Here is an 18,878-nt window from a genome sequence, read left to right as displayed (position 1 = left end):
ACACAACAAGTGATGGCACACCACCTAAGAAAAAATGCCATTCCAAGATCAACAGATCTTTCAAAAGAGGCGAATTGCTGAACAAATTCAAGTAGAACCCCTTACTCAAGAGAGGAAATGATCCATACCCATATACCTAGTATAGTCGAACCTGAATTCCCGTACCTCATCTTCCCAGCATAGGTTCAAGGCAAAATAGGAGATGCCTTTGAGGATGTATGGGAAATGGCTGATCCATTGCATCTGAAAGAATAATAACAATGAAAGAAAACTGGTGGAACATAGAGGAACCACACCAGTTAAAATGAGAATACGTGATACTATTGGAGAGGAATAAATCCAGTTTAAGTAGAAACGTTCGGACTGGCTAGACCATATCCAAAGGGAGTAGGTAGAATGAAGTCCCTCTACCTCAGCTATGCTGTGAAAACAGCACAGAAATCAAGGTACAACCTTCAGATGGAGAAACCCCTGTCCTGCAGGGCAATCCATCCCATGAGCCTACCTAGCTGTACTGGGAAGGCCTGCAATCCCCCCGAAGTATGGGTCATATAAAACTGTGAACAGTAACAGGTATGCTGGTACCAACGATAACCAACCCCAAGTCTCAGAACATGAGGAGAGAAAACGGTAAGGAAACTTACCCAGATACACAACCGGGAATCCAGAAAGGATAGAGAGACAGATTATTTGCCAAAGGGAATCAACCTAAGCTCCAGAGAAAATGAGCAGAGAAAGCAGAAAGAGACATAGCCACCAAAAGAATAGCTCAGAGAAACAGAAAGGAAGAGATAATGACGATTCTGCCAGTAGGATCCAGATAAACTAAACACCAGCCAACTGCTACAGAAAGAAATCGACAGCACAAACCTTGTCCAAACTTCTCCCTATGGCCAGAAAGCCCCCTTTAGGCCAGGCTCATTCCCTGTGCCATAGCTCCACTGATGACAGCCCTCGTGACAGTGATGCTGGTGTCTTCTCCTGGATAATAAAGAGAATATAGTGATATCCCAACCATGATGCCAGGCCACCTGAGTGTCCTCACCCAAAAAGAGGTAACTCACAGAGTGGTTGCCCCCTGGCCACACCTAGGTTGGGTCAATAATATCCAGATGAATAAAATTTGAGCAAAACTCCTGAACCTGTACCCACATCAATGCAGGAGCAATAACTCAAGGAATGGCTACCAGAGAACCTGGAAAAGCCAGGCAATACCCTAGAGAGGACTAGCATGACAAGGACCAGAGATTCCAAATACCTCATCCTAACTGAAGCCCAAAAGAAGGGAAAAAGGAAGACTTACATGAATAACATGAACTCGAAGCAGCTACAGTCCCTATATGTATAAGTAGGATCTGGAACCTAACCAGTCTACCCCATAAGTATGGCATTGAAATTTATAAGCCAGAGGACCTGACTGCCCATCACCAGTGGTGTGTCTCTGTGAAAGATATGAGCCTGGGTCCCCTTCTCTATAGGCCCCAGTATAGACCACTAGGCCAGCAAAGGGATGACAGAGAGAGAGAGAGTGCTCACAGCGATGTAGGAGCCTTAAACCATGGAATGGCTACCAAAGAACCTAGGAAAGCCAAGCAACAACCTGGAAAGGACTAGCATGGCATAGACTGAATAACTGGAAAGCACCTGAATGAACCTGGCACCAGCCAGTATCAAACAAAGACACTGATCTACCACAGAGAGTGAAGAGAAGAAAACTCAAAGCCCTCCCCCTGGATACCAGGATGCACCAATGACAGGCAGCAACCAAGCATGTGATGAAAGAGCAGGGTGATATAACCCCCAAAGCCCACTGCCTTATCATAAAGGAAGCTGAGCGCATCGGTGTAGCCTGAAATCGAATCAGCTATTGCCTCTATGTGGACCAATAGGTTCTAGAGCCTAAATCAGTCCAACCTATAAGAACGGTATAGAATATATCAGCTTCCCGCTGTGACCATGAACAGTATGCCATGGAGATTTAACAGAAAGGAAAGAAACCTGACTGAGCAACTGAAGCAGCGTGGCTCAGCGACCTGAGAATATCATGATAAGGGAGGAGACAATAACAGTACCCCTGCAGTACACCAAATACAACTTGCACATAGCCAGAGAAAGGGTGCTAAGCTGAAACAGAACGTGGAACTAGCGCTCAGTGACAGCCAGACTGCTACATGAAGCCTGGAAGAGAGATAGCTCTACCACAGGCAAGAGAATAAAGGTTAGAGTATACCCCAAGGTGCCAAGGGCTAGAGATAGCAAACACTTAATCACCTACCCACCAATCCAATTTAAGTGGGCGCAGTTGTAGAAGCCTGGCCCTAAGCTTGCTCGGAAAAAATGCGGGCAAAGCCCAATGGGAGTAGATACACTATATAATCTAGCCCATCCACCTGAGTAGACACACCTGCAGACCTCTGATACCCTGTCTGCCTGGGCCAAACCCACGCTAAGGGACTCACCAAAGACCTAAGAGACAAACTTCAATCTTAAAAGTCAAAAGGAAAATAGCAACCAGTTGCGTACACCTGGTCAGACAACACCCCGCTTTTTTGAACAACGAAGGCAAAAGCACCATGTCAGCCAAAGCTGCACACCTCTTACTACCAAAAGGCCTCCCGTCAACAACCGTCAGGGAGAGACAGTACCCAGGTACTATCCCAGAGGCAGGACAGCCTACAGCATGCCCCCACCCCACTAGGAAACACAACCTAGACCCAGCGGAACCCTGACCAAAATGCTCCAGGACAATTCAGCACATCCACCGCCGCTGACCATCTACCTGTAACCTGCTGCACAGTGGCTAGGGCTGGCCGGCCAGTGGTGGCAGAGGCTGTACTGCCTAAATAGGCGTCTCTCCTCTGACCATAGAATGATACCCTGCACCAGACTGACTGTGGCGGTTGCGACAGCAGCGGGCACCCAACTTCCTCTGCACCATGGCGAAAGGGAAGGGCTTCATCCTCAGATCCTGTGACCCCATGTTCACACTCGCCATCTCCAAAATGGCCATGACCACCCGGGCGAATGCCGCCACTCCTCCACGCTAACCAGAGACAGAGGAAAGGGAGGGAAATCGACCAAATAAGTCTCCCCCCTTAATCAAAAAATGCCTGCTAGGTCAACAGCAACATGTGGCTTGTTCGCCAAGAAACTTACAACTGCCGCCACAGCGCAGCCAAACAGGTATATGCTAGAGAAGCCTCCGCGACCGCAGGCTCCCCATCATTCCTGATCCAGTGTCTTGAATGCCACTAGGCTGCCTCCAACTGCACCCAAAGAGTGACCAGGCAAGCAACAGCTATTAACTTGCACTCTAAGCAGTCTTTCAAACATTCAGGCCTGGGACCAACATCCACAAGCAGAAGCCAGGAGCTGTGAGGAACACATCCACTCAGCCTGCTGAAGATAGAGTATACTGGTTGACCAGGAGGCTGTGCATCCAATATATCTAAGGACAACTCAGTGCTCTCTATTTCCACCTGCTGGTTGATGGACGTAATCCCACTAGTCTCTGGATTCATCTGCTGTTGATGACAAGTAATGATAATTGATTAAAGCTGCCTCGCCTCATCCATCTGAACTGTTTCTTTTACCTGATATACTATCACAGTCTGTGAGACCAGTGATGTGAGGAATGAAGAGACTCCACTGAAGTTTCTAATATAGGTGATATGAGACACAAGTGAGATTCCATTACAGCGAGTAGGGATAGAACGATACTCCATCATAGAGACTCAAACAAGTACCTGAGAGTATATGAAGTCAGCTATGTGAAGAATGAATGATGTGTCAGTCTGTATACCTATAGTTTAGAGGAAAATGTTTTGAAAAGCATTGCTTATAGAGATGCTGTATTATAAAACTCTTACCCTGGCAAAGCCATATTCCGATCGGATGATGGTGATAGTGTAGCCATAGATCTTAGCATTCACTAAACTAATGTATGAAAACTTGGTAGAGCCTCTGTTCTCATTCTTGGCTTCAATGCTGAAGGCAGGAAGAGTCTCATCAGTACCACAAGTCTTAGCTAGGGTATACATGCAAGTTCCTTGGAAGTCATAGTTTTGGCCGTCAAAAGTGTGGTAATGCAGATTCCCCCAACTCCAGCACTCTGAGTGTGATTCAGGAATACATGTTGGATGTAGGTCTACAACCTGGCATGTTTCTTTTTTTCTACACCCGAGTAGACGGCAAAAGGCAGAAGCTGAAAAGAAGACATGGGTAAAAAGAAAAAAATATTTTTTCTAAATATACATCTTTTATAGTGCTACAGTGCAATTATTGTATCTTTGTTGGTTCTCTACAAAAACTGGATTCTTTGCAGGCTTTAACAACTTGCATGGGAGCAACAAAATAATTACATAAATATAGGATTCAATTTTCAGGTTTCCTTGCTGGCAGAGAGACATTTATTTGAGGAAAAATATCTTCTGAAAAATATCTTCTTGTATGTAGTGCCAGAAGCTTGAATAGGTACAGATGCCTAAAATACGTACAGGGATTCCATTTTGTACCTGCAAACCATGTAGGGTAAAGAACCCTGGACCAGTGGTATGCTGCTGGATTTTCTAAGAGAAACCGTGTGGGTAGTTTTCTTTTGAAAAGTGGCTTGCAGACCCTTTGGCCTGCAAACTATGAGAAAAAAATTAAAAATGTCACCCCCACAATCTCTATGATACTTTAAATGACCTGTTGAGCCCACATAGGTTCATGTGGCTTGGTAAAATGCGTATGTGATCTGAAAGCTTGTGTATATCATTACCATTGAATAATTTTTAGGGTGATCAATTATACAGTATGTTGGTAACTTATCCAATTAAATTTTGCATTTTAAAACTTGTAGATAAATTGCATCAAGTTGGATCAGTTTAGGTAGCATGGTAAGATTAAATATCCTGGGATGGAAATAGTCAGAACTTTACTATCCTCCTTCCCCCACACCCACTGAAGTTTAATGTGTCTATTAGAAAACTGTATTCAACTGACACCTTGCAGTGCATCAAACACTGGACCTAGCAAATGAACTTTTCCTGCTGAATTTGGTATAAGTCCCAGTCCTTGATTTAGAATGGTGATTAGATATATGCCAAAGCTTAAATCAGCCCTTCATTTTCAGCAGGCAAAATTCTTCCTTATGGTCTTCCACTTTCCCTTGAGTTGCCTTTGTAGTGCAGTTTCTGTTACTTATCTGAAGGACACAAGTCACAGCTTCCTTTGGAGCCAATCATAAGTGAAACCTTGAGATAGTTAGCAGGGTTTCCTTTTGAGGAGCCTCTGGAAACTCCCTTCTTTCATCTGTGGAACTCAAGGAGTGAAAGTAAATTGAGCCTAGGTCTCCTTAGAGTAGAATGTTTTAGTTGCTCTAAAAGGTATATATTTTACAATATGAGCAAGTATAGCAATGTAACCAGGGGTTAAACTTAATTCTTACCTCCTTTGGGAGGGAGGAGCTTCTGGTCTCGTGTGAGGTTGCTGTTTGTCATGGGGTTCTTAGGAGCTCCTAGGAAGCTGTGAGGATGTGCAGGAGTTCACAAATGCTCAGTTCGTGAACGGACCTCCGGAAGGCCACAAATGAAGCCTGGGTCTTGATTTTTGAGGCATACAGTCCAGACTTCCAGAGAAATCATGTTTTGTCATTGAAAGTTTGGGGATGTAGGAGGTTTATTTAAACAGTTCCAACAGTTGGGGTCACCTGAAAAGCCTTACTGGACTTAGGTTTTTGAACTATTTAGTTATTTGGATAATTTTAAAAGTTTACTTTTGTGAGAAAATCGCCCAGCACCCATGTCAATGCACCATTTTAAAATTTAAAAGCACAGGACTATAGCAAAAGATGTGCTTGATCCTATCAACTGGGAAGTCTTTTCTTTAAAATTTGACCAAATTATCCTTAAAATCTTTCCCTCCATTATAATCAATTAGTTTTAAGCCCATTACATTAACAGGTGCTAGAATAGAAGCACTTACATTTTGTACAGGCACCACTTGAGCCATAACCATTGTGCTCTGAGATGCCAGTGATCAGGAGTCCAAATGGTGTTGTAGGGTGTCGTATAACATGCGATCTGGACTCTGTATTGAATGTGTACCAGCCCCAAGAATACTCTGTGCCTGGAACCTTCTTCCATTGGATCTTCCCAAGAAACATCCTGTCAAAAATAATCCGTCTGGATGCCCAGGTCTTGGCTATAAAAATTGCAGAGGTCATAAACTGAGGAAGCCCATGGACTTTATAGGAAGTGCAGAACTTGGCTGTGTCTGGGATGTCCATAAGAAATGCACTGGACTTATCCACTGCCTTAGTACCACCTCTATAGAAGTAGATTACCTGAATACCAGCACTGGCAAATATGTAAATAGGAAAGGAATCAACTTCTATCTGTAAGACCTGGCCCACCTCCAAATTCTGATTCTGACTGTGCTGCCCAGCTACATAAACAGCATGAGTGCTTTCAGAAGCAGTTATATACAGAATGCCTTCTCCAACCTGAAAATCTAATGGGGGAATAATGAAGGTTTTGCCCCAACTAGGGGTGGGTAAAAGCTGTTCATAGACATGATCACAGCCACTGTAAGTCTGAGAACAACTGTGCCCAGTCAAAACTGCTACAGGATTCTGAGATACAATTCTGGTGCCAGACAAATTGTCAATGCTTTGTAACTGCACAGCCTGGGAATCCTCCAGGCTGATCGTGAGCTTGTTTCCTGTCGTATAAATTTTACCCTCGAAGGTTACAGCACCCTTGGGGTAGATGTTGACCATGTTGGGACCATAGTAATTAATAATAGCAAACTCATTGAAATAGTTATTTGATGACTCAGTTGGAGTAATGATGACATATTCAGTCCCCAGTTTATCAACAGGATATACCACAGTGGCAGCAGCAGAATGAGGTTTGTAGTTCAGAGAGAGCACAGCTACATCCTGATTGGATGATATAGTGACAAGAAAGGAGTTGAATTTTCCACTTCCAATCATTTCTGCTTCTTGTGGTATCTGCTGTGATATCATCTCATCCTCCTCTAGCACAAGGTCCCAATTCATATCTCTAAAGCTTATGGAGACTAGGACAGGTCCAGAGTAAGCAGTAATGGTCAGGTTCAGCTGGATACCTGTTTGCAAGATGTCAGCATTTTGCATAAACCCTGTGATGAACCTTCTTCCAAGTTGAGACAAAATAGGAACACCTAGAGAAAGAGGGAATAGAAAAGAACACTCACATATAGCTAAAGACATCATTTTAGGGTTAATGTGGCTACTAGGCAACACTATTACAAAATAGTGAGACTTTTAGACAGATATATTTAAATTAAAAAACTGGCATTTGAAACGTTTCAATCTCATTTGTATCAATACATTTTTTATTCAAAGAACAAAGCTATTACAGTATAATCCAACCAGAACAAAGAGGATCACATAAATCAACCAAACCACGCCTCCCTCTCCTAAAACTACCCTCCCTCCACCCAACCCTTCAAAATCCTTTAACAATCCAGATTTATATAAAATAACACTTTCGGTTCTTCAATGTACTCTTGATGTGTGTGGAAGTGGAAGTCTCCAATCTCCCTAGACCAGGGGCAAAGTCCCTCCTCGAGGGCTGCAATCCAGTCGGATTTTCAGGATTTCACCAATGAATATGCATGAGATCTATTAGCATACAATGAAAGCAGTGCATGCAAGCAGATCTCATGCATATTCATTGGAGAAATTCTGAAAACCCAACTGGATTGAGGCCCTCGAGGAGGGACTTTGACACCCCTGCCCTAGACCCTCCCCAAATCAGTAATTTTTATTTTTGGATTATTTCATATATTGCCTTTCAAATTACATTATCAATATGGATTAAAGACAGGTTCAGTTGATTTATGTGCTGACAAATATATTAATAAATATCTAGCAATCTGATAATAACAGATACAACAGGGGAAGGGATATGAATAGCACAACAACTTATCTTCCACTAGACATTGAAAAAGTAACTGTAGGGTCCATTCATCATACAACTGATCACAACATCCTGATTTTTAATCCATAAACTGTTCCTTACTAACATTCACTAATGTTAAATGATGTGCAGCCTATTGTATACCTATAGACTGCATAGCACCATATGTAAACCAGTTCATTAGCGTGTGCTAAATCCATTAGTTCACCCTAATAAAAGAATCACTACGTATCCAGTCCTGCAAAGTGAGATTAGTTCTCTGCTTCCACTTGGCTGGAATTTCACATTTCACAGATAACAGTCTCATTTGCTTTAGTTGCCTTTGCCATTTTCATCCTCATTTGTTGCTCAAGCCTATTAAGCACTATTTGGAATCCATGGGGAATTGACACCCCAACCCCAAAACTGCTGCATCTTTTCACAGGTCCACCAGATATGAAAAAAGTACCATGCTCTTATCTCCAGCAAACATCAGCTATTGAGCTTGGAAACTGTGGACCCAATATTTAGCTGGTGGCAGGCAGTGCTTTTGCTGTCCCCCACTGGCATTAAACCCAGATATACAGTATAATGCCGGGTTGTTTCCAGGGATTGGCATTCAATATCCAGGATTTTCTTAAACCACTAAAAATTTAACCATTTATGCTGATATTAAGCACTAACAAGTTAACTTTAAAGATGGGACAGTGTCTATCTGGTTAGGCACTAAAGTTTAACACTGAATGCCAGCACCTAACTGGATAAGTCAGCTAGCTGCTAACCAGGTATATTCGGCACTAAAATGCTATTTAACCAGCCAGGAGCCCTATCTGTTCTGTCTCTGATGTTTCTAATCAATTTGTCATGTCCAATACACCCATTACAGGTTCTTGCTGATCTTCTGAAGTTTTTTTTCTTCCCCATGGAGATATAATATATTTTTGAAATAGGTGGAAATTAATTTTGCGGAACTTTTAAAATCTCCAAAATGTAGTGTTTAAATATTTCCAATGCAGGAACCACAGGTGATTTGGGAAAATTAATTACTCTCAAATTTTGTCTCCTTGTTATATTTTCCAGCATTTCTAACTTGAAATCAATATTCCCATTTTCTTTTATAAGGAGCTCCCATAAGTTTCAGCTTTTTTTTCCTAATCTAAAGATTGTTTCTCTAATTTGCCCACTCTCTGTTGTAATAGCGTCTCCGAAAGTTTCCCAGAACAATGAGATGTTAATGTTTGTAATTGAGTTCCCAGGCAAGTTTGTAAATTTGAAATTGCTTCCCAGATAGAATTTAAGTCTACAACTGGGGGCTTTTGTAAAGGAATAAATTTAAATTCCATTTCCTTGAGTTTCATAGTACCTGCAGGCAAATTCAACAGGGGTGTGTCCTGCATCTCCCCTACAGATTTCAAGTTCCCTCGCGGAGGCTGTTGTAATCCTGAAGTGGTTGTTATCCTCCGTAGCACTAGTTCTTCCTCCTCTTCTTCAAAGCTTACTAAAAGTGCCGCTAAACTCCCTTCAACCACAGTGTATTGCAGCACTGGTCTAGGGAGTGGCTGCGCCGGCGTTGTACACTCCTCCGGAGAGAGGCTGGCCACCTCAAAGGAAGTTAGAGGGCTCTCCGATGTCTCTCCCTTCCCACTGAGGTTTTCACATCTGGCTCTGGTTTAGGCCCACTCTTGACGAATGCATCCATCGGGCCAGATCGCCATTTTAGAAGAGCTCCTCCTCCGGGCCGTCCTACACTTAGTCGTACTACATGTATAACCGAAGGTTTTATAACACTGCCTAGACGGAACTTGGACGTTGTGACTTAGGCCATCTAAAACCAGGTCTAAGTCCACAAAAGGTATCCAAAATGACCTGATAAGCACTGCAGACACAAAGTACAGACCCCCATACACAGCCCCAGTGATCACTGACCCCTCCCCCCCATAAAAAACGAAATAACAACTTTACATATCTGCCTCCAGAACATCAGCACCTGGCAGCCTAGCTTAGGAAAGCCTAATAGAGCTGCACAGAGGTGGCTTAAGTGGTCTTGGGGGTGGGTTAGTGAACCATGGAGAGGAGGACCCAGGCCCATAAGCCACTCTAATCACTGCATTCATGGAGAAACATGTGCACCCCCCAAAAAAACCCCAAACCCTTTTGTACTGCCATATAAGTGGCTCCTGCAGCCATAAGGGCTATTGGGGTGATAGATAGGTGTTTTGGGGGGGCTCACCATGACCTATAAGGGAGCTTTTGTGAGATGTTTATGTGGCACCCTTTTTGTGAAGTTCACAGCAGTGCCCTGTAAGGTGCCCCACTACTCTGTTGCCATGTCTGGGTGTCTAGTCCCTTACTTTTCTGACCCCTCCCACACCTAAAAGGTCTTTTTCTAAGTGTTTTTGAGTTGTATGAATTTTTGGTCGGAAATGGGGTATAAAGATGGATGACTTAGCGGTCTGGACAATCAAATGACTGGATGTACAGTTATACAATCTCCCCCCCCCCAAAAAAAAAAATATGCTGGACATATTTTTAAAAAATGGACCTTTTCCCGTGTCCGACTTAGGACGACTTGTGAGTTAGGCCAAAACGGACTTAGACGTTTCTTTTGATTATGCCCCTCTAAGCATTTTGCAATGTAATTTCAACTAAAACTAAACTAAACTAAAACTTATTTTTATAGACCGGGTCTTCAGCCAAAAGGTGCTCGACTCGGTTTTAGAAGCAGCTTGCATCAGTTGTTCTTCCTTTGGAACCAACTCCAAATCCTCAGAAGACAGCCCCCCTTGATCACAGGGGATATCATCCTGCTCAGGTTCCCCTGCTGAACACTGAACTTCTGGTGAACTTTCACCTGGGTGCAGGGAAGCCATTTGTTTTATTGGGCTTAGAGATGCCCCTTTCAAACTGCTGCCAGATGAAAAAGCTCTGGGAGCGACTGAAGGAGAAGATGTCACCCATCCCACTGGAGCTTGGAAATAATCAAGAGTTGGCTGTTTCATTCCCGAAGTGGATAATGCCACTGGGGGAGGCTCTCATGCTTTTCCTCTCTTTTACCCCATCGAAGAACAAGAAGGAAATAAAGTATGGCAGTCAAACCTTTTCAAAACACCAAGCCTTGCTCGTGCGGCCTTCCAGCGCTCTCTACAGTGTGTTGTCTGTATAATTTTAATTATGTTGTTTTTGTTGCCCATTTAGATAATAGGTGGGTTAAACTGAGTGATTTCTAGAGAAATATTGCCATTTGTCCTCCCTTAATCTGCATCTACCTTGTAAGCAATTCTACCTGCTTTCTCCTCTGCCCTGGGACATTGCTGGCCCCACCCATCAAATGGCTTCGTTCAATGCGCAGGGTGAAGACTGGCAGAGGAGTGCCGGAGAAGGGAGAGACCTGAGAGACTGAGAGGTTACCAGGGTTGTGGAGGAGAAAAATCCATGAACTAACCCCAGAAACCACTAAAACTCAAAACTACAGACCTCCCTGATGTTCCCCATATGGAATAATGTGAGTACTCACTGTGACTTCTGATGCCTGTTTGAATCAGCCAGGCTGCAGGGAAAGGATTTCTGCCTCAAAAATTGCTCAGATCTTGACCGTTGAAGAAATTATTCTGGCTGCCAGTTGAATGGACCAAGACTATGGATTCCCACCCCTGAGAATTCTCAGGCATCGACGAAGGAGAATTTATACAGCTGGTTCCCTGATACCCCAAGGGTTCTTACTCAGGGGACATACAACCTGAACTCAGGCCTCTGATAAAATCAACAGACAAACCGCTCCCAGGGGGATGGACACCGAGCTCTTGAAGGGACCCAAAGCAAACTGGCTCCGTAGGTACTCTATGAGATTGGCCTGGGAGCACTAAAGTCGTGAAAAATTTTAAAATCCGACTGAAAATACATCTGAAAATAATAAAGAAAAGCAGAGCACAGCAAAAGACACCTTCTGAGTCCGCTTGCAGAAAGGAAAACTGAGGAGGGTACTGTTCTCTACTGCAGAAGGGGAGGAGTTTCGAGTTCCTAAAGTGAGCCCCTTCTGTATCCAGAACAGAAAGTTATTTTATTTGTTGAGGATCAGAGCAGGAGCCAACTTTCACGGACGGACTCCTCAACAAACATGCACCAGACTTCCACTCGCTCTCCAAATTATATTAGACTACACAAATAAGTTGCTGAATAACTCAAACCTTTTACTTCTCCTTGGAACACAGAAGAGGCTATATGCTTGAACAGTAACTGTTTCTTTCAACAACTCCAAACTTATGTACAAAGTCCCATTCCAATGTAAATAGTTCATATACACTGGTATCCTCTTTGTTGTATGGATCTTACTATAAGTCCAAAGTTTGTCTAGTAGGTGATAGACCCAAACTTAACTTTAGTTCTTAGTGTGATCAACTGGTTTAAGATTAAGACTCCTCTGTCCAAGGCTGCCCTGGATTCTCACATTACCTTGAGCTTCCAGAATCTGCCTGAATCCAAAAGGCTGGGTCTCCAACAGTCCCAGAGAGTTGCTTGAATGTCTACAGCTACTGCCTTGTTCCCTTGGAAAACCAGGTGCAGGTTGCATTAGCACGCTCAGTTCAAATCTCTCTATTGTTTCCAGTTTTCACCTCTCTTAATACACCAACTGCCAACTCTGTGCAGCCCCAGAGATGGGGCTGCCCCTCCTCCTTCCAGGCTGTAGAATAGAGCACTGATCATTTTAAACTGCAACATTTGCACCATTTACTTGCTGTCATGGGGGAACATATGCACTACTCCTTACCTACTCGTGCATAATATTCACCCAAGGCTACAGTTAGATGCCACCTCTAAAATTCCTGAAACCAAGAGGGATTGAATTGCCAGTGCATAACACCAGGACTTTAACGAATATGTATGTAGTACGTACATTTTGCTGAAGTTTGATTTTCTTCTAATGATTTTGAATTTCAAGTAAATAATAAGTTCATGGAAAGTAAATGTGTTTTTTTCCTTGCTTGCATTTCAGATACAGCTAGGAGGTGATGTATTTATCACCAGTAAGTACTTGAAAGACGAATTTCCACCCAAGGTAAAGAGTCCTCAAGCCTGAGTCCCCTGGGATAGGAGGTGATGTATTTATCACCAGTAAGTACTTGAAAGACGAATTTTCACCCAAGGTAAAGAGTCCTCAAGCCTGAGTCCCCTGGGATAGGAGGTGATGTGTTTATCACCAGTAAGTACTTGAAAGACGAATTTCCACCCAAGGTAAAGAGTCCTCAAGCCTGAGTCCCCTGGGAGCTATTAGACTATACTGTATGTTCAGCCTATATTCATATTATGGGTGTCTTTCGTGCCGCTGTCTACTTGCCTGAGATTGCCCTTCAGCAACTCATGCTTTACACATTTTTGGGTATCTTGGGATTCTCCCCCAACTCTTCCCAGAGGTTATGATTTAACTGCTGGGATACTGAATTCTAGACAAGACATGTTGATAATGAAAGCACAGGTATTTACTCAGCACAGGGTATACTTATATATGTTTATAGACTAGTTCTGTTAGAGGGGAACATTGCAAAGCTATAACAAGTCCGACCTTCAAAATATTTTACAACACATTTTTGAATGTTACAGAAAATGCTATAGATTTCAGAAAGGTTTGTACATCATGGGCCATTCCAGGCAATAAAAGAAAGGTCTCAGAAGTTTCAGAGGACTCACCACAAAGCAGCAGAATCAAGGCACAGAGCCATAGTTTGATATGATTTCCCATAGCTGAAACATTCACCTGAAACTAAAAGATAAAATGGAGGTGAGGAAGGAACAAAGTGGGTGAGAGATGAGAGAGACAATGAGCGCAAGGGAGAGGAAGGGACAGACGATAGGAGAGAGAGAAAAAAAAAAAGTTAGTATATACAACATATAGGACTCAATTCTATAAATGGCACTGAAAAGTCAGAGCTGATTAAAAAAAATGCACTAAGCGCTAGTCTATAAACAGCACTGAAAGTTAGGCATCATTTATATTATAGCACTTAATGCAAGGATTGATGCCTATTGCATAACTTTAAGTGTGATGATTTACACCCTGGTGTAAATCATATGCCTAAATTACACATGGATCCCACTTAATCTATAATAGTGCACCCCGATATGACCATGACCCTTCCATAGCCACGGCCCCTGTTTTGAACCACACATAAAATTTATACATGGGGCATGGGCATGGGCATGGGCAGGGCAGGGCTAGGGGGCCCAGTATACTTTTGTGCCTGGGGGCCTTCGACGAATTAATCCTGCCCTGCCTTTACAGAATTACATTACATGACACTGATGTCTTCTATCCCACCAAAACCTTTCTGTTCTAGGTGGTTTACAACAAGAGATTAGCCTGGGCATTCCCAGGGAGATTACAAGGTTGATAGCTATAGTATGCATCGGGATATGGGAATGGTAGATACGGTTTAGTTAGATCATTTGACACATTTCTTGAATAGCATGGTTTTCAGTTCTTTCCTAAATGTTTTGTAGTTGGGCTCATGCCTACTGGTGCTTAACTTAAAATTTAGACACCAGTAATGTAGGCCATTATAGTCACTTAAGTCCTTTACAGGCACCCAACTCCTTCTCTGCCCCTAAACACACCTACTTTGGAGTTAGGTGCTGATAGGCACCATGCGACAGGCGCCTGTCTGTTGTAGAATCGCACCAATCACCCAATTAGTTTTTAGTTTTTCAGTTATGAGCTTGTTTAAACTCATAATTGAAACCAATTTATTCAAGTTCTTTTCTACTAAGCCACCATACAGGTTTCTATGATGGCCTGGGGCGTTGCTAAATTCTCTGATGCTGCTCTGATGCGCATAGGAATTATTTGAGCGTCAGAGCCGCATCAAAGCATTTAATGCTCCAGCCCATGGTAGAAGCAGGGCCGCCATCAGAAATTTCTGGGCCCCTTACTGATCAATCCTATTGGGCCCCCCACGCACCCCTTCCCCCCGACCCCCCCTTCTTCCATGGGCCGAATACACACATACTTTTCTCTGTCGCCGCACTCTTTGACCAAAAGATTTGTAAGCCTGCAACCACGTCAAGGTAGACTCTTTCAGCAGGGCCTTAACCTAACCTAAACTAAACTAATCTATACCTATCTATTCTAAACTAACATATGTCTAATACTGAACTAATAACAAACATCTGCATAATAAATAACTAATAAATAATAGTGCTAGCAGCTATAATTCACTTTTGAATGTAAAATCTCAGTTAAGGATTTCTTTTGACCTTTGTAGGCCAGAAGTAGATCACAATTGAACTGGAGGTCTCTGTTGCAGGATTAGCTGCTCTAATCGGATACCATCGAACAGAAAAAGAATTCCGATCGTTATTGATCAAACGAATTAATAAAAATGTACAAAATTATTTACAATTGATTATTTAATTGATCAGAACTGATTGATCTGACAAAATAATTAATGTGTCTGCTAGCCCTTACATATCTGACCAAGCACATATCTGAACATACATATCTGACCGCATATCTAAACATACACATCTGTATGATCCCATCCTCCTCAGCTTGCCTATAGCTACATTATGCATGTTAAAAATGTACGATATGTTGATATGTGCACTTTCCTTTCTTCCCATCCATCCTCCTCAGCCTGTCCTTACACATCCACAGCTGCATGTTAATGATGATGTATATGTTATGATGATAAATAAGTGCATATGAGCACATCATTAACATGCAGCTATGGATGAATATATAATGATGTTATGAGTGTGCACCTCTTCCTTCCCATCCTCCTCAGCATTTCACATACAGCATGTTACATTACACAGACTTTGTGTAATGTAACATGCTGTATGTGACAAATTCCTATGTCCTTAGTGCCCCTTCCCATGTCTTTAATGCCCCCAGTGCCTCCTTCCTATGTCCTTAGTGCTCCCAGTGCCTCCTTCCTATGTCCTTAGTGCCCCTTCCTATGTCCTTATTGCCCCCAGTGCTCTTTCCTATGTCCTTAGTACCCTTTCCTATATCGTTAGTGCCCCAGTCCCTCTTTCCCATGTCCATAGTGCCCCCAGTGCCTCCTTCCTATGTCCTTAATGCCCCTTCCCATGTCTTTAGTGCCCCCAGTGCCTCCTTCCTATGTCCTTAGTGCCCCCAGTGCTCCTTCTTATATCCTTAGTGCCCCTTCCCATGTCATTAGTGCCCTCAGTGCCTACTTCCTATGCCCTTAGTGCCCCTTCCCATGTCCTTAGTGCCCCAGTGCCTCCTTCCTATGTCCTTAGTGCCCCTTCCTATATCCTTAGTGCCCCCAGTACCTCCTTCCCATGTCCTTAGTGCCCCCAGTGCCTCCTTCCTATATCCTTAATGCCCCTTCCTATGTCCTTAGTGCCCCTTCACATGTCCTTAGTGCCCCCAGTGCCTTCTTCCTATATCCTTAGTGCCCCAGTGCTCCTTCCTATGTCCTTAGTGCCCCTTCCCATGTCCTTAGTGCCCCTTCCCATGTCCTTAGTGCCCCCAGTGCCTCCTTCCTATGTCCTTGGTGCCTCCAATGCTCCTTCCCATGTCCTTAGTGCCCCCAGTGCCTCCTTCCTTTGTCCTTGGTGCCTCCAATGCTCCTTCCTATGTCCTTAGTGCCCCTTCTCATGTCTTTAGTGCCCCCAGTGCCTCCTTCCTATGTCCTTAATGCCCCTTCCTATGTTCTTAGTTCTCCCCAGTGCTCCTTCCTATGTTCTTAGTGCCCCTTCCTATGTCCTTAGTGCCCTTCCTATATCCTTAGTGCCCCTAGTCCCTCTTTCCCATGTCCTTAGTACCCCAGTGCCTCCTTCCTATGTCCTTAGTGCCCTTTCCTATATCCTTAGTGCCCCAGTCCCTCTTTTCCATGTCCTTAGTGCCCCCAGTGCCTCCTTCCTATGTCCTTAGAGCCCCTTCCTATATCCTTAGTGCCCTTTCCCATGTCCTTAGTGCCCCCAGCGCCTCCTTTCTATATCCTTAGTACTCCTTCCCATGTCCTTAGTGCCCTGAGTGCCTCCTTCCTATGTCCTTAGTGCCCCTTCCTATATCCTTAGTGCCCTCAGTGCCTCCTTCCTATGTCCTTATTGTCCCTTCCCATGTCCTTAGTGCCCCTTCACATGTCCTTAGTACCCCCAGTGCCTCCTTCCTATGTCCTTAGTGCCCCCAGTGCCTCCTTCCTATGTCCTTGGTGCCTCCAATGCTCCTTCCCATGTCCTTAGTGCCCCCAGTGCCTCCTTCCTTTGTCCTTGGTGCCTCCAATGCTCCTTCCTATGTCCTTAGTGCCCCTTCTCATGTCTTTAGTGCCCCCAGTGCCTCCTTCCTATGTCCTTAATGCCCCTTCCTATGTTCTTAGTTCTCCCCAGTGCTCCTTCCTATGTTCTTAGTGCCCCTTCCTATGTCCTTAGTGCCCTTCCTATATCCTTAGTGCCCCTAGTCCCTCTTTCCCATGTCCTTAGTACCCCAGTGCCTCCTTCCTATGTCCTTAGTGCCCTTTCCTATATCCTTAGTGCCCCAGTCCCTCTTTTCCATGTCCTTAGTGCCCCCAGTGCCTCCTTCCTATGTCCTTAGAGCCCCTTCCTATATCCTTAGTGCCCTTTCCCATGTCCTTAGTGCCCCCAGCGCCTCCTTTCTATATCCTTAGTACTCCTTCCCATGTCCTTAGTGCCCTGAGTGCCTCCTTCCTATGTCCTTAGTGCCCCTTCCTATATCCTTAGTGCCCTCAGTGCCTCCTTCCTATGTCCTTATTGTCCCTTCCCATGTCCTTAGTGCCCCTTCACATGTCCTTAGTACCCCCAGTGCCTCCTTCCTATGTCCTTAGTGCCCCCAGCGCTCCTTCCTATGTCCTTAGTGCCCCCAGTGCTCCTTCCTATGTCCTTAGTGCCCCTTCCCATGTCCTTAGTGCCCTCAGTGCCTACTTCCTATGTCCTTAGTGCCCCTTCCCATGTCCTTAGTGCCCCCAGTGCCTCCTTCCTATGTCCTTAGTGCCCCCAGATCCAGTGTCAGTTCTCCTTTGTACCTTGGCCCCCTCACTGCCTTCCAGCCTTTATCCCACCCCCTCCCCCGAAGCCAGCCAGCCAGCCTACCTTCCTCGCTCTTTGCTGCACTAAAGCCAGCCTGCCTGTTTGTCTCCCTTCCCTCCTGCGCTGAAGCCTTTACCCCCCCCCCCCCTCGGACCGTCCTCTGCTGCTACTTGCTGCCCGCCAAAGCCTGGCCTACCGCCACTTCAAACCCACCTCCCCAGTCCACCGCCACTACCGTGCACTGCAACTAAAGAAATGGTTCAGGCGCCGGCCCACACACCTTCTTCCCGACATCAATTCTGACGGAGAGGAAGTTCCAGGCCAGCTAGGCAGTGATTGGCTTGCCCGGAACTTCCTCTCCAACGTCAAAATTGACGTTGGGAAGAAGGTTTGTTGGCCGGCATCTGGACCTTCCTTTAGTGGCAGCAGCGACAGCAGACTGGCGGGGAGGTGGTGGGGGTGTTTGAAGCGGCGGTAGGTTTCGGCGGGTAGAATGCAGCAGCGGGGGCCGGTCTGGAGGGGGCAGGCTTTGGCGTTGGAAGAGAGGGCAAGCGATCGCCTGTCCCATTGTTCCCGTGCACAGCTTCAGGAGGCTGTCCCTGAAAACAAGACATTTTGGCATTCCAAAGCTGTGTGTGGAGACAACGGGACAGGGGATCTAAAAATGAGACGGTCCCGTTCAAAACAAGACATATGGTCACCTTAGACTTGTTGCAAACACTGCTGCAGCTTTCTGAGCTGGGATAGTGCAGAGTCAGAACCCTGAGAAGACCTGGGGCTGAGGAAAGGCACTATGGGACCCTCCTGAAGGGAAGGAGAGAAATCAGAGGCTCACTAAGGGAGATTTGGGCAGTAACTGATTTCTATTGTTGAGTCCTGCTCTGGGACTGTGAATTATGTGCCTGCAAATTATATATATACAGAAATCCTTCATTCTGCCCTGCT

General features: G+C 44.6%; 1 protein-coding gene across 2 annotated transcripts in view; it reads right to left on the bottom strand.

Annotated features, from left to right (window-relative positions):
* The window catches only part of LOC117369098 (IgGFc-binding protein-like), a 146,448-nt gene that overhangs the window by 120,565 nt on the left and 7,005 nt on the right, over positions 1 to 18,878 (bottom strand). For both annotated transcript variants that reach the window (XM_033963095.1, XM_033963094.1), the window contains exons 2-4: positions 13,611 to 13,683; positions 5,968 to 7,188; positions 3,870 to 4,204 (exon numbers count right to left, since the gene is read on the bottom strand). In XM_033963095.1, the coding sequence (XP_033818986.1) occupies positions 3,870 to 4,204; positions 5,968 to 7,188; positions 13,611 to 13,662 (1,608 nt within the window). In that variant the 5' untranslated portion in view covers positions 13,663 to 13,683. The remainder of the gene's footprint in view (positions 1 to 3,869; positions 4,205 to 5,967; positions 7,189 to 13,610; positions 13,684 to 18,878) is intronic.

The sequence above is a fragment of the Geotrypetes seraphini genome, chromosome 11 (genome assembly GCF_902459505.1).
Source record: "Geotrypetes seraphini chromosome 11, aGeoSer1.1, whole genome shotgun sequence".
Classification (NCBI taxonomy): Eukaryota; Metazoa; Chordata; class Amphibia; order Gymnophiona; family Dermophiidae; genus Geotrypetes; species Geotrypetes seraphini.
The sequence above is the reverse complement of the archived record's forward strand: the minus strand, read 5'-3'. Positions and strand labels throughout refer to the sequence as shown.